The sequence below is a fragment of the Erinaceus europaeus genome, unplaced genomic scaffold (genome assembly GCF_950295315.1).
Source record: "Erinaceus europaeus unplaced genomic scaffold, mEriEur2.1 scaffold_276, whole genome shotgun sequence".
Taxonomy (NCBI): domain Eukaryota; kingdom Metazoa; phylum Chordata; class Mammalia; order Eulipotyphla; family Erinaceidae; genus Erinaceus; species Erinaceus europaeus.
In genome coordinates, this window is record NW_026647267.1 from 108,940 (window position 1) to 127,924 (window position 18,985).

Here is an 18,985-nt window from a genome sequence, read left to right on the forward strand (position 1 = left end):
TTTTTTTTTAAGATTTAAAGTTAATTCTATAAAGGTTTAAATTGAATATACCCTTTTAAAACTTAAAAACAATTGTAGCTGTTTCCCTTGTAAGACTTGCACTGAACTTCTATATTTAAGTCTTTGAAACCTTCCATGTTATTCTATGAGCATCTGTGACAAGTGGAACTGTGATTTTCAAAGGAGAAAACGTGCTCCAATAAGATTCATTTTAGCACATCAACATTTTTCTATTCCCTTTTCTAATGTTCTTTTTTTACACTGACAGATCACTTAAAAAAACACAAACCACACATTTATTTAACTGTCATGAAGAATTAAATGTAAAAAAGGGAGATGCTGAGGCTATCAGTTTTCATTAAAAACAGCTGCATGATTTTAAAATACAAAGCAGATCACAATCAGTACAAATCCTGGGGGTTGACTTAGAGACTAAAGTCAGCTTGTTTGCTCCTTGAAGCTAAACTCTTGGAGAAATGTCATATCTCTTACATTTGATGTTTCAGTAGCCTTGGGGACCATCATTTTACTAGTTTTTACCTTTTTATTAATCATAAATTTGAAACAGAGGTTTAATTAACTTCACTAAGTTTGTTAGTACCAAAATAGGTTTAGTTCCAGACTTCTACTTTGAAGACATGTATCCTAACCATTAGCTCTAGATCTATAATTACAAGGCCTGTCCTGGTCCAAATTATAGACTGTAGCAGTAATGTGTTCTATCTCTGTCCTGTAGGCTTATTCAGGATGACTGAAGGAGGCCAGGTGGTGGCACGCATGTTAGCACATGCAAGGACCTGGGTTCAAGCCCCCTGTCCCCAACTACAAGGGGGATGTTTTATGAGCAGTGAAACAGTGCTCTCTCCCTTTGTCCCCTTTCCTCCTCTATTTATCTATACAATAAGTAAAAATAAATACAATATTTTTAAAATTTATTTCTTCCCTTTTGTTGCCCTTGTTGTTTTATTGTTGTAGTTATTATTGTTGTTGCTATTGATGATATCATTGTTGGCTAGGACAGAGAAAAGCTGAGAGAGGAGGGGAAGACGGGGAGAGAAAGATAGACACCTGCAGACTTGCTTCACCACATGTGAAGCGACTCCCCTGCAGATGGGGAGCTGGGGGATTGAACCAGGATCCTTAAGCCGGTCCTTGCACTTTGCGCCATGTGCACTTAACCCGCTGTGCTACCGCCCGACTCCCAAAAACAATATTTTTAAAATGTTAAAAAAAGGAAAGACAAATGTGAAGTGCTAGGGACTTCATATGCTGCTACTGAGTCACTGAAAGTTTGAAATGGGAGTTGGGCTGTAGCACAGTGGGTTAAGAAGCACATGTGGCACAAATTGTACCAACCAGAGCAAAGATTCCAGTTAGAGCCCTGGCTCCCCACCTGCAGGGCAGTCCCTTCACAGGCGGTGAAGCAGGTCTGCAGGTGTCTGCCTTTCTCTCCGCTTCTCTGTCTTCCCCTCCTTTCTCCATTTCTCTTCTGTTCTATCCAACAATGACGACAACAATAATAACTACAACAATAAAACAACAAGGGCAACACAAGGGAATAAATAAATAAAAGAAATATAAAAAAAGAAAGTTTGAAATAGGAATTTTTATGTGGTGGAAGTCAACAAGCCCTACAAACGAGGGATTTATTTGTTCCCCCCAGAGACTTGGTTTACTTGTACATCCTTGATCATATCTAAATAATATAGAAGCAAAACAAATAGTAACATCAACCGAATAGCATTGTAATATACTTGTGTAAATTCAGTGCTTATCTAGACTTGAGATCAATATTTTCCTTTTATCACGTATTATTTATTTTTACCACCAGGGTTTTTCTGGGGCTCTGTGTGCCTGCAGAGTTCTACTGTGGCTGTGTGATTAGTCACATAATGAGGTTCACACTTTCAGCAAGTGTGAGGAATTGATCTGGAATCTCTCCCGTCTTTTACTGTCTCTTACTCTCTCAGTGAGAGAGACAAAGGGAGAAAGGGAATAGTAAAGTTGAGACTCCATTGCCTTCCTGTAGTACTACTGTATAGAAATGGGCATTTTTTCCCTGACTAGTACTCTTTTTATTGCTTGATTAAATAGCAGTCATCAAGCAAAATGATTCTGCCTTTCTGAAGCCTATAGTCTAGTGAAGTCAGGAATTTAAACAAATTAATTATAATTGTGGTACTTTGAAAAAAACTGTTTATAGTGCTGAGTGTCTGATAGCTAGATGCTATCTCTTCAGGGAGTTCTGTTAAGACTCCCTGAAGATGTGATTAAGCAGAATTTGAAATAAGAGAGAAATAATTTAAGTGAGGAGGTTTGAATAGCATTTCTTTATGTATGCCTTATCTGTACTTAAAGTGCGGATTCAGTTCCCCTCAACTATTAACATCCTGAATTTACCCTTTATAATAGTAGCAATTTAAAATATTTTATTTACTTATTAATGAGAAAGATAGGTGGAGAGAGAAAGAACCAGGCGTCACTCTGGCACATGTGCTGCCGGGGATCGAACTCAGGACCTCATGCTTAAGAGTCCAAAGCTTTATCACTGCGCCACCTCCCGGACCATGCAATTTAAAATATTGTATTGATTCTCAAACTGTTTCCCACATTATCTGTTGGTCCCAGAACTGCAACCAAAACTGCTTTGTTGAGCATGGCAGAATCAGTACTGGGTATATAATACTAACCCAGTTAGTTATAGTAAACTTGGCCCTCCATGCCTTTCTCTAGTATAAATAAGTATGGGCTGCCTACTTCTGAGTCTTTGATTGGTAAGATACAGTAGTGTAATGGATAAAAAAACAAACATAAGAATCAGAAAAAGATAAAGTTGTATCCATCTTCTAGTTTAGAGCCACAGAACCCAAGGAGGATTCAGTATCTGCAAGTAAATAGATTATAAATTAGGTGTAGAAGTTTTGTCTAGGGAGTCGGGCAGTAGCACAGCAGGTTAAGCACAGGTGGTGCAAAGCACAAGGTTCAAGCCCCCGGTTCAAGCCCCCGTCTCCCCACCTGCAGGGGAATTGCTTCACAGGCAGTGAAGCAGGTCTGCAGGTGTCTGTCTTTCTCTCCCTCTCTCTGTCTTCCCCTCTTCTCTCCATTTATCTCTGTCCTAACAACGACGACATCAATAAAAACAACAATAAAAAAATAGTTTTGTCTAAAAGAAGAGAGAAGGGAAGGGCCTTGGGTTTGGCAGTAAGGAAGTTTTCCAAATATTCCTTTAAAATAAGTGTGTGAAACAGATGAAAAGCAGTTTCTGAAAAGTTGTTTTCTCATGAAAATCACAAGTAATGTGTAAATAAGCCCTTTGCAAATGAGATTACCCAAATGTGTTTGTCAGGTGTTGTCAAATGTGCTTATAATGAAAGAAGGAAGGAAAGGGTAGAAGGATCTTAGAAAACCAAATATAGGGGGAAAAGATTTTGTGAAATAAATAGGACAGGACTGTTAGATGGTTGTTTCTGAGTAATAGGGCCACAAATATTCCCCACCCCATTTGTCCTCTTTTTTCAAGCGTGTACTGTTTTGTGTCTCTCGAGTGTTTTAACTTGATGAGCTTATATTTTATAAAGCCTGACACTTGACCATGAGTTTGGGCATAATGTAGAATTCTGCCCACCTGTGGTGGAACAAGAAGATAAATTACTGGAACTTGAGATGTACGACCCCTACCTGGGGGGAATGTGAAAATAGATCCTTGTGACAGCAATCCTGTAAGTCATCATTCAGTAAAGTAATACTGAGACTGAAAAAAAATTGTTTATAATTCTGTTAACAAAGAGAATTCCTAACTGTAATTTGGGTTTTTCTCACTCATGTATTCGCTGGTAATTTTTAAATATTCCACCAGGCATATCTCAGGGGCTTAGTGCCAGCACTGCAAATCCACTGCTCCTAGGGCCAGTTTTTCTCTTTTATTTCCATATTTTGTATGCAAGACGAGTTGAGAGGGGAGAGTAGCATAGAGAGGGAGAACGAGAGACACCTGCAGACCTGCTTCACTGCTCTTGAAGATTCCCCCCTGTAGGCAGGGATGGGGGTTGGGGGAGTGTGCAAGTCAAACCCCAGCCCTTGCTCATGGTGATATGTGTGCTTAACCAGATGTGCCCCCACCCAGGCCCTCCATTTTTATATATTAACCATATATGCCAAATTAGTCTTTCTTTTTTTAAAATTTTTTTTATTTAAGAAAGGATTAATCAACAAAACCATAGGGTAGGAGGGGTACAACTCCACACAATTCCCACCACCCAATCTCCATATCCCATCCCCTCCCCTGATAGCTTTCCCATTCTCTATCCCTCTGGGAGCATGGACCCAGGGTCATTGTGAGTTGCAGAAGATGGAAGGTCTGGCTTCTGTAATTGCTTCCCCACTGAACATGAACGTTGACTGGTCAGTCCATACTCCCAGTCTGCCTCTCTCTCTCCCTAGTAGGGTGGGTCTCTGGGGAAGCGGAGCTCCAGGACACATTGGTGGGGTCTTCAGTCCAGGGAAGCCTGGCCGGCATCCTGATGGCATCTGGAACCTGGTGGCTGAAAAGACAGTTAACATACGAAGCCAAACAAATTGTTGAGCAATCATGGACCCTAACAAATTAGTCTTTCTATGCTCCTCTGTACTTCAGTTGCCTAAGCTCTTTGAGGGTGGAGCCCTTTACCTTTCTATTTCCAGCCTCATTCCTGGCAATGACAGGTGTTTGTTGAATGAATAACACACCACTTGAAACTGAGGTGTGAGCTATCTTGATCCTTTTATTGCCTTCAATCAATGTACCTTTTTTTTTTTTTTCCCAGAACACAGGAGTGTAAGTCACAATGAATGGTCACGTTTCTAATCATCCCAGTGGTTTTGGAATTTATCCCTCTCAAATGAAGTAAGTTGGAAGGTTTATATTTATATCCCTCCTTGGATTTAATATTTTAATTATATTTGTATTGTAATTGAAAATTTGTTTCATATGAATGTCATTCATTTATATTTTCTTTGTAATACTAAAATATGGTATCACTAGAAAGTTACTGTATCTGATAAGAAAAAAGGTGATGGGATGATAAGCCAGTGGATTGATCTAATAAAAAACACTGTTCTGGCATTACATATATTATTGTTTTCCATTACTGAATATGGACTTACCTCAGAACGTTCAGTTTCTCTGGATAAATGTATTAAAGACACCTGATCATTGTGTAGGTGGGAGAAATCAGACAAACCAAGAGGTAATTCCTTTTGCTCCAAGTCTAAGTTGAAGTCAGCACCCTGATGAAGCCACTGCCTAGTATAAAGTAAATTATTTTTGTTCTCCTGTACTGGCTCTTAGGGCATATAGACCTCCATTATTTTTCAGAATCAGGTTATTCATGTTGTAAAGAGTCGGGCTTCACTTTTTTGCTTCACTAACACCATTCCTCTTTTCATAAAAAACATTATTTTTTCTTCATCTCTGATCTGAATTCTTGTAGTACTTTTTGCCATCAGTTCCTGAATTATTTTCTTAAAATTGTGTGTGTCTTATTATTTGTGTATAAAAATACTTATAGTATCTAGAAAATACAAACTTAGTTCTTAAGACTTCTCTTTGCCATCTTTCTCTAGCTGTGTATCTGTTGCAGGTGCATCCTATCTGGTGATCTTTCCCTCCCATGTTAGTCTTAAAAATGAGTGCTGGCTGAGTCTCTCTCTCTTTAACTATTTACCTGTATGCAGAGCTTCTTTCCATCGTTTAGGGTCTTCCTGATGAATCTTCTGATCTCTGTTAGTTCTACTGGTTTAACCCAGATACAGTATTGTCTTGTAACTCTTGCTACATAATTTTTTCATCACTTGATTGTTCCTATGTCTTTCTGATTTTAGATATTACAAATGTTAATGAATAAGTTTTAAAAACTAATTTAAATAATATGTTCATATCTGTTAACAGGAGGCTAGATGTATTGTAAAGCTTGATCACATTTAATGTTTAAGTGTTATTTTGCTTTTAATTATTTGTAAAAATGGGATTTTTCATTTTTGCCTGAATTATTGACTATTTACTATTAGTTATGGCTCAGAACTTTATTTCATTTTTCATTTTGCTTAATGTCTTCTAAGTTTCAGTCTAGGTGAATTTTTAAGTCTTCAGAGAGATAGAGAGGGAGAGAGAGAGAGAGAGAGAGAGTGTGTGTGTGTGTGTGTGTGTGTGTGTGTGTGCGTGCGCGTGCGCGCGTGAGCATGAGGCAGAGAGAGTGTGTGAGTGTAACCAAGAGTTCTGCTCTTGCATATTTGGCACCCAGGGATAGAGCCTGGAGAGCCTGGAGTCTCACACCTTGACATCCTACTTGCCAATTGCTGAGCCACTTTTTCTTTTTTTTTTTTTTCACAGATGTTCTTTTATTTATTTGTTTTTGCTGTGTCAACTTTTTAAATTTTTTTATTTATAAAAAGGAAACATTGACTAAAACATAGGATAAGAGGGGTACAACTCCATGTAATTCCCATCACTAGAACTCTGTATCCTATCCCCTCCCTGCTGGGAGTATGGACCCAAGGTCATTGTGGGATGCAGAAGGTGGAAGGTCTGGCTTCTATAACTGCTTCCCTGCTGAACATGGGCGTTGACAGGTAGGTCCATACTCCCAGCCTGTCTCTCTCTCTTTCCCTAGTGGGGAAGGGTTCTGGGGAAGCGGAGCTCCAGGACATATTGGTGGGGTTGTCTGTCCAGAGAAGTCTGGTCGGCATCATGCTAGCATCTGAAACCTGGTGATTAAAAATAGAGTTAACATACAAAGTCAAACAAATTGTTGACCAATCTTGAACCTAAAGGCTGGAATAGTGCAGATGAAGAGTTGGGGGTCCTCCATTTTGTAGAGAGGTAGTAGGCATATTTTAGTTATATTCCAAAGGGCTTGTGGATATACTAGTTTTTTTGTTTGTTTGTTTTGGTTTGGTTTTTGCCTGAGCCTGAAATCTGATATGCAGGTGGATCGAAGTTACTGTCTGGGAAGATTATGTCATGGCTGGAAAAAGGACCAGAAAGCTGGACCAGGGAAGAGAGTAGCTTCCTAATATGGGAAAGGAGTATAAATATTGTTGACTGTAAACTCCATCGATTTGATGTGATCTGGGGCCCATATTCAGCTTAGAAGCCTATGTGACCTCTACATCCCTGCAGATCTGAGCTCACATTCTGTGGTCATGAGTAGGAACATTCAAAGCTACCCCAATATCGACCCATCTTCCTCAGGTGTAGCATAGAGTATGTCGTCCATTCTCCCTTCAGAGGATGGAACATTCTCTACTGTTGTTGATCCAAGTTGAGGGCAGGGTCCTATGGGGGGGGGGTCCACAAAGGGGTCTATTGTGTTGATCCTGCTAGGAATGAACAGTAACAATAGAGAGAGGGATTTATTCGAGGCCTAGGCCCATCATGTCTGTTTGGGAATCTCAGGACTCCCCGATTAGGGCTCCAGCTGATGGGGTGGCTTGATAGTGACTAAAGAGTCATCATTAAAGTATGCCAGTCTCTTGCCCTTATTCAGCTTTTGCAGTCCTTGTTTTGCTAAGGTTAGCTTTGGAGTGAGTGAGAGAACTTTAATAGGAAGTTGGTGAGGAGGGTATCAAAGTCTAAGTAGACACTATTTCATTATGAACTTTAAACTGACTCACTACAGACTATTGTGTATTTTTGCATTCAGGTATATATTTTGCCCTAATTTATGGATATATGTGAACATATGTCTATCTCACGGGACCTGGTCTATATCTAGGTTTTGGGACTTTGTTAGGAAGTGAACCTCCTAGAATGGAATTTGAGAATACTATGAAAGGAAAGGTCTCACCCGAGTAATGAGGGTGAAGGGTTGACATTCCATGCTTGACGTCTCTGGACACAGTCTTAAATGAAGCATGCTGAGTTGGTACTCGTTTCATTGATTAGATTGGAATAGGTGGGTGCAATATCATTTGTTATGAATTGAGAGGTGCATGCAGGAAAGTGAGCCCCACCCTAGAGGTTCCAGGACCGGGAAATACAGGCTCTATAGAGAAAGTGGGAGGTTCCTGCTGTCTTAGGGTTTAAGAAGACAATAGATAGTTATTGCTATAACCACATTATTTGGCAATTGGGTTTACTTTGAAAAATCTATTTGTTAGGATTTGCTCTATCATACACAACATCACCATAATTTATGTCCTTTGACATTATTTCCTTTGCATATAGCTGTGCCACTGGTTGCTTATGTTCTCCCTGGTCTAAGCTTTTAAGAGAGTCAACATATCAAAGACCCATCCTATGTATTAAAAAGACTCAGTCTGTGCTTTAAAAAGTTTGAAACATTCAATCAATTTTTCCCTCTCATATTCATTAAATAGTGATTTATATGACTACAAGTTAATAGGAATGTACATAAACACCATTCCCTCCACCAAAAGACTGTGTACCATCCCACCCACCCCCAAATCTGAACATCCACCCTCACCCTCAACCCATGGTTTTTACTTTGATGCCCTACTCCATGAGCCACTTTATTAGCCACGTGGTGGTCAATGTTCATGAATGCAGGCAATGATTTAAACAAAACTTTGTCCTCATAAGGATAGGTAGTATGGTTTATAGTCTGTGTTTTTAGCTACTTACCAAAAGATTATGACTCATTTTGACAAATGCAGTTAGTGTAAAATAGATCATTTTGTAACTAAGTGATTGTGGTGTGTTGCTTTTTTATTTTAATTTGTAGTTTTGAAATTTTATTGCTTACTTTGTACTTTAACCCAAGACTGTGACCAATTTTTATTACAGTGGCTACGGATCATCACCCACCTTTTCCCAGATGGACCGAGAACAGGGTTCAAAAACAAGTGCAAAGGCCCTTTATGGTATGTTCATGTTTTTGATGGAGTACTAACATGTTTCAAACCACTTTTTGCAAATTACAGTTTCAAAGTTATAGTTTAAATTTATAGCTTGCTTAGATATTTGAAAAATAAATATTTAAAAAAATTACCAGTGTTGATAGCCTTTGCTTGCTGTCCTGTTATTTTAAAACTAAAGATGAATTATACTGCATAGTTTTCTAAGAAGGTTTTTGCTTGGAACTAATGCTATAAGTGGATTTTTTCCATTAAATTACTTATGTTTGTTGATATTCATGACTGATCCAGTTGGTTTGTGTGCTGACAGTTGACAGAACTTCATTTTCAAAGTTCTCAAACTTTTGGGTAGTGTTGCTTTTGGAGTAGCATTTGAATAACTTCCTTCTGCACTGCAAAACAAGTGCTCTGCCCTCCATTTTTCTGTCACTTCCACAATTATCTGTGTGTTGACCCATGTATGGATAATATTTTGTAAGCTTCAGTTATATTGAAGCCATTGCTAAGAAGAAGTTGGGAACTCCTGAAATCAGGTACATATGTGTAGGAAGGCATTTGTTTTTACATGGTTTGCACTTTTATTACTATAGAACAATAAAGAATCAGAATAAGATTGTCTAAAGCAAGCACTCTTGAAACAGACTTCCTGGGTTTCAGTTCAGTCTTGCTGCTTGCTGGCTGAGTCATGTTGGCTAAATTACTTTGCCTGTCTATTTCATTATTGCTTATCTATATGATGGGCTGATATGAGAAATGAATAAGGTGCATTTGATGGCTAGGAGCAGTGTCAGGCAAGGAGAAAACACTATATATTTAAATATACTGATGAAAAAAAGTGGACCAAGAATAAATAAGTATATCATTAAATTACAGACTTTTAGTAAAGAGAACGAGTAACTACCCTTGCCAGTGTCACAGATCATAAAGTCCATTTTCTAAGAGTTAAGGACTTCCTTGCTAGGTAGAGAAATATTATTGTTTTGAACAGACATTTGCCATCAACAAATTCTAGTTGAACTTTAAACTAGATTTAGTTAATAGGTGGAGTACTTAGTGTCTCCAAATGCAAATGGTACAGACCTAGAGGCTAGACTATTAACATTTCTGTGTTGGTAAAGATGAGATTTGTACTGTAATCTTTGTCACCATTTGCCCCCCCAACACACACACTGGCAGATAGAGAGAGACAAAAAGATAGAGTGTGAAAGAGATCACAACACCAAAGCTTCCTTCAATGTGGTGTGGGGCTGGGATTGAACCTAGGTCATGCACAGCACAATATCCACGTGAACTATTATTGCCTCAGTCCTTGTGCTTTTTCTTTCACATTTCTTCTTTCAGCCATGATCAAGCTAGTCACATAAATCATCTAAGAATAAATATGCCTCCATGACTGGTGCATGAACTTCTTCTGGATGTGAGGGTATTTATTGCACTACAACGTCAGTGCAATACCGGTTTAACATACTAATTGCATGCTAGGTACTGTAATTATCTTTGTATTTATTTATTTGCCACCTGAGTTATCCCTGGGGCTTTGTGCTTGAGCAGTGAATCTATTGTTCCTCTCCTTGGAACCATCCCCCCTCCCCCATTTCGATTTTCATTATATTGGACAGAAATTGAGAGGGGAGAGGAGGCAGAAAGACACCTGCAGTGCTGCTTCACCTGCAAGGGAGACTGGGGTTTGAAACTGGGTTGTTGTGCATAGTCACGTGTGTGCTCAACCAGGTGCTCCACCGCCAGGTCCTATTCAATACCCTCTTTCTTGGGAACACTTTGTCAGATCTGATATCTTGCTTGTATGTGTCTAGAGAAGAGCAAATGGGGTTCTGGAGATCAGGTGCCCTGAGACTGAATAATGACACTTCTAGCAAAGGGCTGCCATTTTGAGCAAATGATTTAAACTATTGGCCCTTGCCCCTTTAGCTAAAAGATAGAATGGGTGGTAATGGGGGTAATAAGAAAATGCAAGTCTTCTGCTTATTGTGGAATTGGGGAGAGGGATTCTTTTTGTCCTGGGTATTCATATTAATCTAAGTCCTCAAATATATTGATGTTATATTCAGTTATGATAGCTAGCTGGGGTTGGGGAGGGGGGACTGGGTTGTGGTTCACATGGTAGAATCCACATGTTCAAGTCCATGGTCCGCATCTTCAGGGGAGTCGCTTCACAGGTGGTGAAGCAGGTCTGCAGGTGTCTATCTTTCTCTCCCCCTCTCTGTCTTCCCTTCCTCTCTCCATTTCTCTCTGCCCTATCCAACAACGAACAACATCAACAATGGCAATAATAATAACCACAACGAGGCTACAACAAAGGGGGGAAAAATTGCCTCCAGGAGCGGTGGATTCATGGTGCAGGCACCAAGCCCAGCAATAACCCTGGAGGAAAAAACAAACAAACAAACAAATGCCTATCAGGAGTAGTAGATTCACCATACAGCCACCAGGCCCCAGCAGTAACTCTGATGGCAATAAAATAAAAATAATTGTGAAATATAATTCATCATATCTTTTTAAGTTTATGTCTCAGATAGCACTATAAAAAACCTTTTTTTTTTGCCTCCAGGATTGTTGCTGGGGCTTGGTGCCTGCACCATGAATCCACTGCTCCTGGAGGTCATCCCCCCCCCCTTTTGTTGCCCTTGTTGTTGTGGTTATTATTGTTATTGTTGATGTCGTTCATTGTTGCATAGGACAGAGAGAAATGGAGAGAGGAGGGGAAGACGGGGAGAGAAAGACAGACACCTGCAGACCTGTTTCACCACCTGTGAAGCGACTCCCCTGCAGGTGGGGAGCCGGGGGCTTGAACCGAGATCCCCACACCAGACCTTGTGCTTTGTACCACGTGTGCTTAACCCGCTGTGCTACACCTGACCCCCTATAAAAACATTTTTATAAATACCATAAATATTTATGAAATACTGAAATATAGTATGACAACAAGTTTGCTTTGGTTAGACAATGTGTTGTGTCATTTGAATTTACTCAGGGAAAGTAGTTAAAATGTCTTACAGCTTTAGTGACTCTATTTTGTCATTCAGTACTATACAGGGGATTTCAGAGCCAACATATGAAGCTAATACTAGAGCCCCTGACAAGTTAACACCTGTTCAGGATAATAAATGGCTCCTTTCTCCTCCACTGAAGATATGTAACATCTATTTTGACTACTGTTATCAGGAATTGAAAATTTTGTATCTATTTCCAGTTAACCTGATCACCAAGCACTAGCATTTAATGCACCAGAATTCAGAATTCCCTTGTTTATAAAATAGTTATTAAATGTATAAGGCTTTTCTTTTTCTTTTTCTTTCTTTCTTTTTTTTTTTTTTTTTTTTTTGCCTCCAGGGTTATTGCTGGGGCTTGGTGCCTGCAATATAAACCCACTTCTCCTGGAGGCCATTTTTCCCATTTTGGTGCCCATGTTGTAGTTGTTAACTATTGTTGTTATAGCTGTTGTTGTTGGATAAGACAGAGAGAAATCGAGAGAGGAGGGGAAGACAGGGAGAGAAGACACCTGTAGACCTGATTCACCGCTTGTGATGCAACCCCCCCCCCTTTAGGTGGGAAGCCGGGGGCTTGAACCAGGACCCGGTCCCTGCGCTTTGTACCATGTTCACTTAATGTGCTGCGCTACTGCCCAGCCCCCATAAGGCTTTTCTTTTGGTCAGGGTATGACTCAGATGATCAATATGCTCAGTAGTGTTTATACTGTGAGGTGCTCAGAGGCTGCATTCCTCTCTTTATACCATCTGCCTGTTGAATAGCTGTGTGCCATGTGTCCACTTCCAGTGTGGCTGGGGTCCTCCCAGTCTCTCGCCTCTCCCTTTTACTATCATGTCTTTTGATGGCATTTCATATTTCCTCTGATCAGTGTGAACTAAGAAACAAAGGAGAAAGCTAGTTAGTAAGTGGGTTCTGAGTGGGAGATTGAAAGTCTTTCTCCTTAGAAGCTAAAGAGAATCTGTTCATAAAACCTGAGAATTTCCGAGGGTAGGCCTTGTGACATTTCTGATCTGCCACTCAGAAGACTTGACTTACAAATTCTTTTTTTGTATTCTGTGGAGCTGCTACCTAGAAATAGAACTTCCCTTTAGGTTGACAAATGCTGAATTTGAAGTGTGCCTGCTTAGATGACATACCCAGCTGTTTACAGTCGTCTTCTTGCCAGAAAAAAACTCCATGTTTACATAATTACCAGCTAGGAGCATGTAGTTGTCATTACTGTATTTCCTGTCATTTTGAGATCTGTGCTGTTTTAGGACCAAGTAGCAATGGATAAATATGATGGACACACATTCTTAAATCTGAGTTTGTATCTTTTTTATTTATTTATTTATTTATTTATTTATTTATTTATTCCCTTTTGTTGCCCTTGTTGTTTTATTGTTGTAGTTATTATTGTTGTTGTCATTGTTGGATAGGACAGAGAGAAATGGAGAGAGGAGGGGAAGACAGAGAGGAGGAGAGAAAGATAGACACCTGCAGACCTGCTTCACCGCCTGTGAAGTTACTCCCCTGCAGGTGGGGAGCCGGGGTTCGAACCGGGATCCTTATGCCGGTCCTTGTGCTTTGCGCCACCTGCACTTAACCCACTGCGCTACAGCCCGACTCCCCTGAGTTTGTATCTTGAGAGTGAAGGCTTTTTGTGATAGAAAGTGGAAAAGCATATTTGATTTTTTAAGTTTTTTCTCTCTCTAGGGTGTTACTGGTTAATGCTAATCTATAGACTATTCAGCCAGTTTATATGTAACCGCCTTCATTAATAAACTTCCCAGTAACTTTACACTGTTCATTTCAACTTTATCAGTGTAACAGGCCTGTAAAATATATTTGGCAATAATATAGTTTTATAAAAATAACCTTGTTGGTTTTCCTAAAACAGCGTCTTAGTTCAGATATTGATTGGTCAGTATGTCGTCCTAGTGGTGCAGATGAGAACTTGCAGTTATTACTGACTGGTACTGACTGATTCTCATTGTGCTTCTCATCTCTATGGAAATCATACTCTAAAAATGGTGGGGAAGGAGTTCTCCTTTATTGGTTGAATGTTTTGAAATGTAAAGTAATATTGCTTTATTTAGGGAGAGGATAGCTCAGCAGTGGTTTTTATATGATATATACTTCTCTTTTGCTTGCCAAGTTATTCCTAAGCAACACTTTGTTTAGAGAGAGAAAATAAAAAAAAAATTCTGGAGATGAACTGTTTCAAGTCTTGCTATATTGTGCATAAAGAATAGTACAGACACAAGGAATTAACTTCCTATAATGAAACTTGATTTCTTGCTTTTTGTGTAATACTGGTGAGTAAATAGCTTAGGATTTCTGACAGTGGGTTCTTAATTTGGAATATTAGAAATAGCATATTTCTTAGGCATTCATAGTGAGGAGTTTATATCATACTACTTCCTAATACTATCTGTAGTGTTTATCTGTAAAGTATGCTTCTGTGGAATGCAGAAATTATGTATTAGGAAAAGTAGTTGAACAAATTCTTACTACTCCATAAGAAGAATAGTTATATGAATATATATGAGTATATATATTTTTTTCTTCTTTATGCTGTCTTCATATTAGACCAAATGAAATAGAGCTTTCCTCATGTTCTGAGTCTGCTCTAAAGAGTTGTGCTTGAATACCATGAGCCAGTGATTCTGAAGTCATGATTATTTCCATACATACTTTTGTCAGATATATTTTTGAGCTATACACTATCTCACATTGATTAAGCCACAACTATCAATAAAAATAATTGTAGAATAAGTTATGTAAGTGGAGGTGTTATATTTAATCCTGTGAGGACAGACATTTTAAGGTTAAAGCAGATCTTTCATTTTTGCTAACATTATTTTATTAGGAACAGATGGATCATACTTCTTCAGGTCATCATCCAAACAAAAAAAGAAAGGTAGCACCTCCTGAATTTTACAGTGTGACTATTTTTATTAAGTGGTTGAAATGCTGCAAAAAACAAGAATGGACCATGTTGTGGTCATATCAGTGATGTAATACAATACATGTGGATATTCTATCTGGAAAATAAATATAAATGAAATAATTACTTTCATTTGCATTTTGAAAAAATTTATAGTTTTTTTAAAACACCAACATTTTTAAAACATTTGGAGTCTTTATGTTTGCTTTATGCTTTTACACTTGTTTTTCTTTTCTTTTCTTTTTTCTTTTTTTTGCCTCCAGGGTTATCGCTAGGGCTTGGTGTCTGCACCACGATTCCATTGCTCCTGGAGGCCATTTTTCCCATTTTGTTGCCCTTGTTGTTGTCGTTATTGTTATTGTTGCAATTGATACCATTGTTGTTGTATAGGACAGAGAGAAATTGAGAGAGGAGGAGAAGATAGAGAGGGGGAGAGAAAGACACCTGCAGACCTGCTTCACTGCTTGTAAAACCACCCCCCTATAGGTGGGGAGCCAGGGCTCGAACCAGAGTCCTTATACCGGTCCTTGAGCTTTGTGCCATGTGCTCTTAACCCTCTGCACTACAACCTGACCCCTTGTTTTGCTTTTCTGTTCAGCAGAAGTTTCAACTTTTTCTGTTCTAGGTAGACCTGGAAGTTCCTATATTAACTGAAAGAACATGTGTACTTGGAGAAACATTCATTTAGTAAGGAAGATAAGAGATGAGTGAGAGAGAACTTTAGTGTTAAGGTTTTATCTTTTTATTTTACAGTTAAAAATAGAGTTAAACAATTAAATTATTTTTTTTAATATTTTCTCAAATTTAATTTCCTACTTGACAGAGGCTAAGTTAGAATAACATGCTTCTGGTTCCCACATAGAGTTCTTTTTCATCATGCTGTTCTACCTTAAAAAAAGAAAAGGGGCAACTATTTCAAAATAAGCAAATGGTTTGATTAGATAGAAAAAAGAAAATATAAACTATTGCCTCCATACTTTTTTAAATTTTGTTTTTGCAGCATTTCACAAAAGAAACTGGAAGGTTAACTTTTGCTTTTGTTGTTGTTTTTTGCTACAATAATTTTATTCCTGACCTCCTTGTTTTTATTTTCCTAGTAACATTTATCTACAATTCTAACTATCACACTTCTGTGTTTCATAATGGTATTAAAATTCTTAAAGTCAAATGGCCATCATGGTTAAATAAGGCATGGGATCTGTTCCAACACTCTTCATAGTTTGAATGCTGTGAAAGGAGATGTTCCATGTAGTGTCTATTATTTTAATACTATTAGTCGAACATATAATACAGTATCTATGACAGCATTTGCAGTTCCATTTCATCCTGAGTGGATTAAAAGATGAATTTTGCAAACCATGAAAAAATGTTATTGCAACAAAGGTCCTTGATTAATCCTTTAGATTAAGTAGCTCAAAATATTCTTTCTAATTGTTAGGATGCTGAAAAGTTATATTAAGTTGTTATTGTATTTTATGTAAACATTCTGGTGGATTTTGACTGAATGTGGATAATGACCATTTTCAGAAACACCACGCAGTGGTGACTTGCCAGCTACTGTATTTATATGTGAGCTAGGCTAGTTTTAGAGATGGCCACAAGACACTGGTATATGAACTTCAGCCTATTAATGGATAAATAATAACTTCTCAAACTTTTCTTTCAGAACAAAGGAAGAACTATGCACGGGACAGTGTCAGCAGTGTGTCAGATATATCTCAATACCGTGTTGAAGTAAGATGTTTTTGTGTTTGCCTAACATTTTATAAAGTACTCAAGGGACATAAAAGTCTGTAGCAAAATCCGAATTATATTGTATTTTGATCCTAAGATATATTGTAAATTGGACTGACCTCTTGCTTTTAGATTTTGGTAAAAGTGAAGTGTTACATATAAATATATGGGGAATAATCGTTTACCACTATCAGCCTTATTTTAGCTAAAAACAAGACGGAGACATCTACACTGTGCTAGGGTTTTTTTGTGTGTGTGAAAGACAAGCTTTTATTGCCTTTTGACATAGACAAGTAGGAACTATTCAAGAATCTTTCACTCACACATTGCTCTCTATAAGGAAAAAAAAAGTTTATTCCATAAGAAAAATAAAAAGTATGTTTTATAGTACTAATTAACAAATATATAACAGATAATTGATTTCTAAGCTTCCTGTGGAGTTTCAGTAATGAGCAATAAAAGTTGATAGTTTTCAGCACTACAAATAAGCAGAAGCTGAAAAAAAGCTTTTATAAGATATCAATTCATTGAATGATCTAGTTTTAGTTTTAACTGAAGTCATTACTAGTTCTATTTAAACAGTGGTTTCTATTTTAGTTTTCTCTCTTAATTGGAATCTGTCGAGATCTTTGCTCATAATAGAAAATATTTGAGTAGGGAAGTAAACTTTAAGTTGCCCTTATTTCCAATTTTCTCCCTACATCAGGTATACATACCTCAGTTTAATCATTTCTGTTTCATCAAGTGGTTTTAATAGAGTAAAAAAATGGTGGTTACAGATTAGATTCTACTGTCATTACATATCAATCACCAGTGTCTTCTTTTCTAGATACCATTTATATAACTTGCCATTTATTTAAGTATTTGAATAACCAACATGTGATAGGAGGGCTTATTTTAAGATGCTATTTAAATTGTTTAGGCTTTTTTTTAATACTGTGTTTATGTGGTTCAGCATTCCTTTGTAATAAAGATACAGATAGCATATGATTCAGGGTTTAATTTTTCTATTAAACAAAAACCTGATCATATATCTCAGTGACATGTGTGAAGTCCTAGAGCACTGTGTGTTTGTGTCATCTCTTTGCTGATTGACTTTAGTTAGTTCTGCTTTCTTTTGGGAAAAGTGTCTGAGAGACTGTATATGCTGTAAATATTTTTCCTTTCTGCCAATCATAAGCACTTGACTACCTTTGTTCTGGATCGGAAAGATGCTATGATAACTGTTGATGATGGAATAAGGAAGCTGAAATTGCTTGATGCCAAGGGCAAAGTGTGGACTCAAGATATGATTCTTCAGGTAGATGACAGAGCTGTGAGCCTGATTGATTTAGAATCAAAGGTAAGTTTGTAATACTTATTATTTTATTTTCAAGAATATTATGCAAATTCATGTTTACAGTTAGGTCAGATCATTTGCAAATGGGTGAAAGTGACAAAATAAACCATTTTTTTGTCAATGGTTTTGAAGAAATGTGCTATAAATTAATTATGCATACAAAATCAGTTTTTCAAACTGAAGATACAAGTTTTTTTCTTTCTTTCTAATCAAAACTGATAATGAGGAAAAACTTGACAGTATTGGGGGCAGAGTTAAGTGCACATAGTACAAAGTGCAAGGACCCACACAAGGATCCCCATTTGAGCCCCATGGCTCTCCCCCTGGAGGGGGGGTCACTTCACAAGCAGTGAAGCAGGTCTGCAGGTATCTGTCTGTCTCTTTAGCTCTCTACCTTCCCTTCCCTTCTCAATTTCTCTGTCCTATCCAATTAAAAAATGGCTACTTGAAGCAGTGGGTTCATAGTGTCATCACCAAACCCCAGCAATTACTTCGGAGGCCAAAAAAAAAAAAAAAAAAAGTAACTGCACAGTACTAAAATAAGGCATCAGTTGTCTTACCAAATATTGACTTATAGTAGTTACAGACTAGGCCAAACCATATGTAAATGGACATATTAAAACGAAGAAATTTGTGTGTATTTTTTTTCAACTTCACAAAAAGTCTGCTTTCTTTTGTACAATCAGTGGCAGATAAGATAGTGTAGCTCTTAAAAGAAACCTTTTTTGGGGAACCAGGAGATAGCTCACCCAGTGGAATGCACATGTTATCGTTCATGAGGACATGGGTTTGAGCTCCCCTTCCCCAGCCACCACATGGTAGCACCAGATAAGGGTAAGTACCACAAGTGGTAGAGCAGTGCTATGCTCTCTCTCCTCCTGTTCTCTCTCTGATTCTGCTCCCACCCTCTCTAGCCCCCCCCCCCCAACTTCCCCTATCAACCTTTAGCTGGAAAAAAAAAGTCCATGGGGAGCAGTGGATTCTCATAGTTGTGATGAAGCTGCAGTGAACTCAGTGTCAGCATTTCTTATTTTGCCCATGCTAGATTCCAGGAAATAATAATTTTGAAGAAATGTTTACTGTGATGTATATTTACTATCTGTAATAACAATTTTTGTGTC

The 18,985-nt window shown here is 38.1% G+C and overlaps 1 protein-coding gene across 7 annotated transcripts in view; it reads left to right on the forward strand.

The window, feature by feature from the left end:
- Nucleotides 1-18,985, forward strand: part of LOC103117547 (epidermal growth factor receptor kinase substrate 8) — a 133,630-nt gene that overhangs the window by 68,345 nt on the left and 46,300 nt on the right. For all 7 annotated transcript variants that reach the window (XM_060183889.1, XM_060183888.1, XM_060183893.1 and 4 more), the window contains 4 exons: nt 4,803-4,882; nt 8,783-8,859; nt 16,458-16,525; nt 17,706-17,867. In XM_060183889.1, the coding sequence (XP_060039872.1) occupies nt 4,824-4,882; nt 8,783-8,859; nt 16,458-16,525; nt 17,706-17,867 (366 nt within the window). In that variant the 5' untranslated portion in view covers nt 4,803-4,823. The remainder of the gene's footprint in view (nt 1-4,802; nt 4,883-8,782; nt 8,860-16,457; nt 16,526-17,705; nt 17,868-18,985) is intronic.